The sequence below is a fragment of the Silurus meridionalis genome, chromosome 17 (genome assembly GCF_014805685.1).
Source record: "Silurus meridionalis isolate SWU-2019-XX chromosome 17, ASM1480568v1, whole genome shotgun sequence".
Lineage (NCBI taxonomy): Eukaryota > Metazoa > Chordata > Actinopteri > Siluriformes > Siluridae > Silurus > Silurus meridionalis.
In genome coordinates this window covers 355,601-365,008 of record NC_060900.1, presented here as the reverse complement: position 1 = coordinate 365,008, position 9,408 = coordinate 355,601, and the positions used below count along the sequence as shown (strand labels likewise).

At 45.2% G+C, this 9,408-nt stretch overlaps 1 protein-coding gene across 2 annotated transcripts; it reads right to left on the bottom strand.

The window, feature by feature from the left end:
* Nucleotides 1-2,649: 2,649 nt before the first annotated feature.
* On the bottom strand, nucleotides 2,650-7,676 carry gadd45ga (growth arrest and DNA-damage-inducible, gamma a). Of its 2 annotated transcripts, XM_046870681.1 has the most exons (5): nucleotides 7,306-7,676; nucleotides 6,644-7,181; nucleotides 5,302-5,409; nucleotides 4,394-4,607; nucleotides 2,650-3,366 (listed from the first exon to the last, which is right to left on the bottom strand). In XM_046870681.1, exons 2-5 carry the CDS (start codon nucleotides 6,694-6,696, stop codon nucleotides 3,253-3,255), a joined length of 489 nt encoding a protein of 162 aa, XP_046726637.1. In that variant the 5' UTR covers nucleotides 6,697-7,181; nucleotides 7,306-7,676; the 3' UTR covers nucleotides 2,650-3,252. The 2 variants fall into 2 exon arrangements, with proteins under 2 accessions (XP_046726637.1, XP_046726634.1); XM_046870678.1 differs by having other exon boundaries at nucleotides 6,644-7,676.
* Nucleotides 7,677-9,408: the final 1,732 nt, after the last annotated feature.

Genomic DNA, 9,408 nt, shown 5'->3' with positions numbered 1-9,408 from the left:
CCACAGCTTCTGCTTGGATCTCGGCATGCTTCACTAACATATCCTCATGGATGAGTGATCATCAACTAAAACTTCACCCTATCAAAATAAGCACTGGTGTTCATCCCAGGTGATTCATTTGTAGGGCAAGATCCCTGAATAACTCTTCAGGACTCTCTGCTCTCCCCTTCAGCCACTGCTCGTAACTATGGACAATCAACTGTCCAACCAACCTTCTTCCCACATGTTGCTAATGTGGCTCGTTCTTGTTGATTTCTTCACTACAACATCACAAGGATTCGACTGTTTCTGTCCACACAGGCTGCCCAGGTCTCTTGTGATTTCGAGACTGAACTACTGCAGCTCTCTGCTGGCAGGTCTTCCCCTGAACTCTATTCGTCCACTGCAAATGATCCAAAACGCAGCTGCACGACTTGTGTTCAATCTGCTCAAGTTCTCCCACACCACCCCACTGCTGCACCTTCACTGGCTTCCAGTAGCTGCACGTATCAAATTTAAAACACTGATGCTTGCCTACAAGGCCAAAAATGGACCAGCACCATTTTACCTCAGTGACCTCATCACATCTCACACTGCACCACGCTGTCTGAGATCCTCCAGCACTGCTCGACTGGTACCACCTTCTCTCAGAATGAGAGGTAAGTACACTTCAAGGCTCTTCTCTGTTCTGGCACCGAGGTGGTGGAATGAACTTCTCCAGTGTGTATATATGTGTGTATATATGTGTGTGGGTGTATATATGTGTGTATATATATATGTGTGTATATGTGTGTGTATATATGTGTGTATATGTGTGTGGGTGTATATGTGTGTGTATATGTGTGGGTGTATATGTGTGTATATATGTGTGTATATGTGTGTATATATATATATATATATATATGTATATATATATGTGTGTATATGTGTGTGTATATATGTGTATATATATGTGTGGTGTATATGTGTGTATAAATGTGTGTGTGTGTGTATATATATGTGTATTTGTGTGTAGGTGTATATATATATAGGTGTATATATATGTGTGTAGGTGTATATATGTGTATATGTGTGTGTATATATATGTGTGTGTGTGTAAATGTGTGTATATATGTGTGTATATATATATATGTGTGTATATATATGTAGGTGTATATATGTGTATATATATATATGTGTATATATATGTGTGTATATATGTGTGTGTATATGTGTGTGTATATGTGTATATGTGTATATATATGTGTGGGTGTATATATGTGTGTATGTGTGGTGTATATGTGTGTGGTGTATATATGTATATATATGTGGTGTATATATGTGTGTGGGTGTATATGTGTGTGTGTGTGTGTGTTGTAGGGAAACCTCACCTGCACTGAGGAATTTTTCTATATAATTTCTTCTGTAAATAACATGAAAGCATCTGATAGCTGCCAATCAGGTGTGCTGGTGTTTCTCCTCAGCAGCACCTGTGTGTGTGTGTGTGTGTGTGTGTGTGTGTGTGTGAATTAGATGAACTGTACTGAAATTAGATGAAGCATTAATACTGTTAGCTCAAGTGATTCTCAGGAGATTCTCAAGTGATTCTCAGGCGATTCTCAGGTGATTCTCAGGTGATTCTCAGGAGATTCTCAGGAGATTCTCATGTGATTCTCAGTAGTTGCACAGGAGATTCTCAGGAGATGCACAGGAGATTCTCAAGTGATTCTCAGGAGATTGTCAGGTGATTATCACACAGTTGTGTAACACCGTGTTTTGGCTTTAAGCTGGAGATTTTAAACCTAGTTAGCTAAATGTGGAACATTTCTGTCCTGTTAACTAACTTTAGTTTATTCACTTCTAAAAATGTGTAGACGCTGTGTAAAACGTAAATAAAAACACAATGTAATGACTTGCAAATCTCATAACCCCATCATTTCCTTCGCAACAGAACACAGAAAACATATCCAGTGTGTGAACAGAAAATGTACCATTTTAAGGAAAAAATATGGTCATTTTGTATTTGATGGCTGCAACACGTCTCTAAAGTTTCCCACTGTGCAGCATTGCGTCTTCTTTAGTTCAATAGTCTGTATAGATCCAGGAACTGAGGACACTAGTTGGAGTTTTGGGAAAGGAATGTCGTCAGTTTTGTGTCTGATACAGGATTCTGTCTCCAGTCAACAGTCCTGGGTTTTGTTTGTTGTTGTTGTTTATTTCATGCTACAATATTTACAGACAGGAACAGGAGGCTCTTATAGGGACAGACTTTCATACTGGATAGATGAAGACCAGGAAAAGATCCAAAGCTCTTCAGCTGTCCAGTTTGGGTGGGTGAACTTAACCTATACGTGTGGGATTTAAGCGTTGTGCTGCTGCAGGTGATTGGCTGTTCTAAGAACTGCATTAACAATCAGGTGTTTAGAATTAAATGGATGGTTGAGTGTGTATATAATTATACAATCTGAGGAGCTAACGTTACCCAACACTAGACCATCAGCATGTTCAACTTTTATATTCCTGACACAGCTGTCCCTGTCAGCATGCTAAGTGCTAATAGCAGGAGTATCACCAGTGTCTTTCAGAGGGAGCGTAGTATAATTGTTCTATATTTGCATGCCAGCATAAATACACAGGAGATCATTAGCATCTTAACAGCTTTAGCCAAAGAACAAATCCAGGTACTCCATCTGATCTTTTAGTTTTTTATTATGGAAAATCAGATTTGCTTTGAAAGCACGACTTCATTACAGAGGTCTTCAAAGAAATAAAAGAGAAAATAAATAAAGAAAAAATAAATAAAAAGCAAAAATAAATCAAATCAAGATGAATCCATCCAGAACAGGAAGTGAAGTTCAGACTAATCCAATGATCTGAACGTCCTTCAGACAGAAAAACCATCCAAACAAGACAAGAAGGACTTCACTTCCTGGTTCTCCTTCTGTCACACATGCTGCTATTCTTCTAGAAACACTCGAGTAGTTCCTCTAACAGTTCCTCTAACAGTTCCCCAAACAGTTCCTTAAGTCTCACTTCTCTTCCAATCCATTCTGTCTTCAGCTCAAGCCGTCCCATCATGCAATGCAGGGTGCAGATCAAGTATCCTTTCAGATCCATACTAGTCCACTAGCATACTCTCCGTAATCTTGTCGCAGACACACACACACACACACACACACAGCTCCGGTTCTGGTTCGGTCCAGACGAAACCCCTCTCATGCAGGACGACTTGTTATCCAGGACACTCGTCCATTTTGTGGTTGTTGTAATTGAGACACAGCCGGCTAGTGCACTTCATCGCTCAGGGAGTGTGACGGTAGGAACCCACTCACACACACTCCTGCGTTCCTCACAGAACACACCCAGCTTCTCCAGACCTGCGTCCTTCCACGCCGCCTCACTCGGCCTCTGAGGGGACAAACAGGAAGTAGAATCGTGTCAGTGGTGACTTACACTGTGCAGCATAGCAAACATCTGGCATCCTAACATCCAAGTGGGTTAGCAATAACCTGGCTATACCTTAGCAATCTAGCATAGCAACCAACCTATGATAGCCTAACAACCAGTCGGTGCACAGCCACCTACCACCTAGCAACCACCTAGCATTCCATAGCAACCACCTAGATGATTGTTTTATGAGGTCTGTATGTTGTTCACTTGTACACTCGATACTGAAGTGTAGTGGGGCATGTAGTGGGGGCATGTAGTGGGAGCATGTGGTGGGGCATGTAGTGGGGGCATGTGGCGGGGGCATGTGGTGGGGGCATGTAGTGGGGCATGTGGCGGGGCATGTGGCGGGGCATGTAGTGGGGCATGTAGTGGGGCATGTGGTGGGGGCATGTAGTGGGGCATGTGGCGGGGCATGTGGTGGGGGCATGTAGTGGGGCATGTGGTGGGGGCATGTAGTGGGGCATGTGGTAGGGGCATGTGGTGGGGGCATGTAGTGGGGCATGTGGTAGGGGCATGTAGTGGGGCATGTGGCGGGGCATGTGGTGGGGGCATGTAGTGGGGCATGTAGTGGGGCATGTGGTGGGGGCATGTAGTGGGGCATGTGGTGGGGGCATGTAGTGGGGCATGTGGCAGGGGCATGTAGTGGGGCATGTGGCGGGGCATGTAGTGGGGCATGTAGTGGGGCATGTGGTGGGGGCATGTAGTGGGGCATGTAGTGGGGCATGTGGTGGGGGCATGTAGTGGGGCATGTGGCAGGGGCATGTAGTGGGGCATGTGGCGGGGCATGTGGTGGGGGCATGTAGTGGGGGCATGTAGTGCACTAAATAGGGTGTAGTGCTCAGTGCATTAGGGGTATAGAGGTAAAAGGCTGTGTTTTATTCAGTACCCTACCCTGAGCTCGTGCACTCCCCAGGCAGAGATTTTGGGACAGAGCCCAAACACGCTCATGCACTAACCACAAGCTTTTATTTATGAAGACTCTCACCGTCACCAGAATGCAGTGTGTGTCCCCGCCGTCACTCGTGTCCTCACCACCACAGACGATGTGCGCGAGCTGCTCGACGTCACTCACGTGCACGATGTTGATGTCGTAGTCGAAGCAGAAAGCCTGGATGAGGGTGAAGTGGATCTGCAGCGCCACGTCCCACTCGTACTGATCACCTGAGGCCAGGACACACAGTGCAACACTGTCCGGGTCCCTGCACGCACGCACACACACACACACACACACACACACACACACACAAAGAGTTATACACACACAGTTATACACACACATACACACACACAGAGTTATACACACACAGTTATACACACACACACACACACACACACACACACACACACACACACAAAGAGTTATACACACAGTTAAACACACACACACACAGTTATACGCACACACACAGAGTTATACACACAGTTATACACACACACACGCACACACACACACACACAGTTATACACACAGTTATTCACACACAGTTATACACACACACACAGTTATACACACACACACACACACACACACACACACACACACACACAAAGAGTTATACACACAGTTAAACACACACAGTTAAACACACACACACACACACACAGAGTTATACACACACAGTTATACACACACACACACGCACACACACACACACACACACACAGTTATACACACACAGTTATTCACACAGTTATTCACACACAGTTATTCACACAGTTATATACACACACAGAGTTATACACACACACACAGTTATACACACACAGTTATACACACACAGTTATACACACACAGTTATAAACACACAGTTATAAACACACAGTTATAAACACACAGTTATAAACACACACACACACACACGCGTTAGAGCTGATGAAGCTGCAGACACCCACGTGTTCATGACTTTGGCAGACTCGTACACTCCCACTGTGAGCCAGTCCTGCTGTCTGGACGAAACCAGCACCTCCTCCAGAACCCGACCTGCACTGTGCATGTGCACACTGACAAACAACAACAACAACAACAACAACAATGGAGGTGTTTATTGTAATTCTCAAAAGTTTATAATGCAAATGATTGATGTGATTTATTATAGATGATGAACAGAACTGAGTGAAGTGTAGACTGTGAGGATGAGGGACAGGTGTGTGAGGATGAGGGACAGGTGTGTGAGGATGAGGGACAGATGTGTGAGGATGAGGGACAGGTGTGTGAGGATGAGGGACAGGTGTGTGAGGATGAGGGACAGGTGTGTGAGGATGAGGGAGAGAGAGACAGGTGTGTGAGTATGAGGGACAGGTGTGTGAGGATGAGGGAGAGAGACAGGTGTGTGAGTATGAGGGACAGGTGTGTGAGGATGAGGACAGGTGTGTGAGGATGAGGGACAGGTGTGTGAGGATGAGGAGAGAGAGACAGATGTGTGAGGATGAGGGACAGGTGTGTGAGGATGAGGGACAGATGTGTGAGGTTGAGGAGAGAGAGACAGATGAAGAGATGCAGGAGAGAAGATGGAGAGAAGATGAAGGAGAAGAAGGAGAGAAGATGAAGGAGAGAAGATGGAGAGAAGATGAAGGAGAGAAGAAGGAGAGAAGATGGAGAGAAGATGAAGGAGAGAAGATGAAGGAGAAAAGAAGGAGAGAAGAAGAAGGAGAGAAGAAGAGAGAAGATGAAGGAGAGAAGATGGAGAAAAGATGAAGGAGAGAAGATGAAGGAGAAAAGATGAAGGAGAAGAGATGAAGGAGAAGAGATGAAGGAGAAAAGAAGGAGAAGAAGGAGAAGAAGAAGGAGAGAAGAAGGAGAGAAGATGAAGGAGAGAAGATGGAGAAAAGATGAAGGAGAGAAGATGAAGGAGAAAAGATGAAGGAGAAAAGATGAAGGAGAAGAGATGAAGGAGAAAAGAAGGAGAGAAGAAGAAGGAGAAGAAGGAGAGAAGATGAAGGAGAGAAGATGGAGAAAAGATGAAGGAGAAGATGAAGGAGAAAAGATGAAGGAGAAGAGATGAAGGAGAAAAGAAGGAGAGAAGAAGGAGAGAAGATGAATCATCACTACTGTAATAAAGGTTGTGTGTGAGATTGGTGTAAACACAAACACATGCAGCACAACATCTATCATTAACACCATTCACAATCATCTTCATCATCATCACTGACAGTAGTGTAGTTCTGATGAAGAAGATGTAGAAGATAAAGAAGAACATGAAGATAAAGATGAAGAAGGTGAAGGAGAGGATGTTACCTGTCACTGGTTTCTGTGTTGTTTTCTTGTCTGCAAATCTCCTCAAAAGTCATGTTGAAAGATCAGCTGTGTGTATAATCCACAACAGAGAAGTGTGTGTGGAGCTGTATGGAGCTGTGGTATGGAGCTGCTGTATGGAGCTGCTGTATGGACCTGTATGGAGCTGCTGTATGGAGCTGTGGTATGGAGCTGCTGTATGGAGCTGTATGGAGCTGCTGTATGGACCTGTATGGAGCTGTGGTATAGAGCTGTTTGGGCTGTAGTGAGCAGTAGTGAGATCTCAGTCCTGTTTCTCTCCCTGCAGTTCTTTGTCTCGCGCTCCATCAGCTCCTCTTTATAAACTCAGCGCGCGCAGATTCTCGGCAGAGCTGTGAGGACTTTCCCCTCGCGCTCGCCTCTGATTGGCCAGAGACCACTCGCGACTCTGATTGGCTAGAAGTGATGGAATATGTAAATGAGGTCGACGGAATGGTGTCGCCTCGTAACACGTCCCACGTGGGAGTGAAGCGGTTTAGAACAAAGCGGAGCGGCTTTTCATCTGAACTTCAAAACATGTTTTTCCATTGATGTGGAAACAAACAAACAAACAATCAGGTGAAGAATCACAGCGGAAATTCCTCTCATACACACTGCACTGAAGTCTCCACTGGAACTGCACTCACCCCCGGGTGGGCACTGCAGGGTCCAGTCCCAAATCCAACAACGACCAATCACATTATCAGAATTCAGGTTCAGTCCCAATCCACTACAGTGATTTCATCTAATACTATTTAAGATCTCAGATCAATTTAACAGCACTTGTGTGTGTGTGTGTGTGTGTGTGTGTGTGGGCTGTAAGTGCCCTACATGTTGAAGTCTGATCACAGGTTTTGAGAGAACGTGCACGTGGCGCGTGCACACCGGGCTGCAGGTGATTCTAGATTTTGTGCTCGAGACGCTGTTTTACATGAGTTTATTGACCGCGTGCTGATTTCAAGCGGCAACAATAGAGCACGTGCCGCACCTGCAGCTGTGTGTGTGTGTGTGTGTGTGTGTGTGTGCGAGGTAAAAGCGCGCGCCCTGCCGGTGGATCATGTCTAAAGAAAGAAGTGTGGAAAGAGGGAATGTACTTCCGGGCTCAGACGCCACGCGCTTCAGTGGAGTATGAGTGGAAATGTGACTCGCAGCGCCCCACAGTGGCCTTATGGTGGAACTGCACCCGCACTGGGACATTCCACAGTGAGGTTTACTGGGATTTTGAAGCGGAACAGCTGCAGGAACAGATCTCTGTCATAAAAACATCTACTTATATTTATAATAAATAAATATCTGCGGGGTGAATGTGTCTATTAATGTGGAGAATTAACACTTCTGTCCAAATATTCATTACTTCCGTCTAAATCCGGAACACAGTTTACACTTTAATCTGAAATCTGTTCAGGATTATAAAATAAACTCACGAATAAAACACATTATTTTACTAAACCTGTAATTACATTGTGAATTGAAACGTCACTCTGACGTCACCCGTTACCGTGAGGTCGGGAAATGAGATCAAAGCGCCACGTGACTTTCCGTTTTCCATGATGACCCCAATAATAAAAACACACAAACAAATGCGGGGTTTTTTTTTACAAACGCAGATCAAATCAGTGTGTAATGAAAAAACTGTGTATGATGTGTTAATGATGTATGAGGAAGTCTGGTGTGTCAGTGAAGTGTGTGAGGGTGGTGAGGGACATCAGAATCAGGTTTATTGTTGACACACACAAGGAATTTGGTTTCAGCTGTTAGTGACTCTCAAAGTACAGACATAATGAGGACAGTGTGACTGCAGTGAAGTGTCTGAACCCGTTCCTGTGTGCAGTGGTGATGGACAGGTTGAAGGATGAGGTCAGACAGGAGTCTCCCTGGACTATCACTCTCACAAAGACTATTCTATCACAAATCACTCCTGCTATCACTCACTGGAGAAGATCCTGGAGACGTGGAGGTACATGGACTATGATGTTTGTGGATGATATTGTGATTTGTGGTGAGAGTAGGGAGCAGGTGGAGAAGATCCTGGAGAGGTGGAGATATGTGCTGGAGAGAAGGGGAATGAAAGTCAGTAGGAGTAAGACAGAGTACATGTGTGTGAATGAGAGGGAGGGCAGTGGAGGAGTGCGGTTGCAGGGAGAAGAGGTGGAGAAGGTGGAGGAGTTCAGGTACCTGGGGTCAACAGTGCTGAGTAATGGAGAGTGTGTTAGAGAAGTGAAGAAAAGAGTGCAGGCAGGGTGGAGTGGGTGGAGAAGAGTGATAGCAGGAGTGATGTGTGATAGGAGAGTATCTGTGAGAGTGAAAGGGAAAGTTTATAGGACTGTGGTGAGACCTGAGATGTTGTATGGATTAGAGACAGTGGCATTGAGTAAAAGACAGGAGGTGGAGCTGGAGGTAGCAGAGCTGAAGATGTTGAGATGTTTGTTGGGAGTGACGACGAGGGATTAGAAATGAGTTTATTAGAGGGACAGCGCATGTAGGACGTTTTGGAGACAAGGTGAGGGAGGTGAGATTGAGATGGTTTGGACATGTGCAGAGGAGGGACATGGGGTATATCAGTAGGAGAATGCTGAGGATGGAGACACCAGGAAGGAGGAAAAGAGGAGGACCAAGGAGGAGGTTTATGGATGTGGTGAGGGAAGACATGCAGGTAGTTGGTGTGAAAGAGGCAGATGTAGAGGACAGAGGGGTGTGGAGACGGATGATCCGCTGTGGCGCCCCCTAATGGGAGCAGCAGAAATAAGACG

Bases quoted from the DNA above. Each gene is read 5' to 3' on its own strand.
- gadd45ga (XM_046870678.1), bottom strand. From the start codon at position 6,696: ATGACTTTTGAGGAGATTTGCAGACAAGAAAACAACACAGAAACCAGT. The intron at 4,608-5,301 runs GTGGGTGTCTGC...GCGTGCGTGCAG, and splicing joins TCTGCCAAAGTCATGAACAC to GGACCCGGACAGTGTTGCAC. The intron at 3,367-4,393 runs GTGAGAGTCTTC...TTGTCCCCTCAG, and splicing joins CACACTGCATTCTGGTGACG to AGGCCGAGTGAGGCGGCGTG.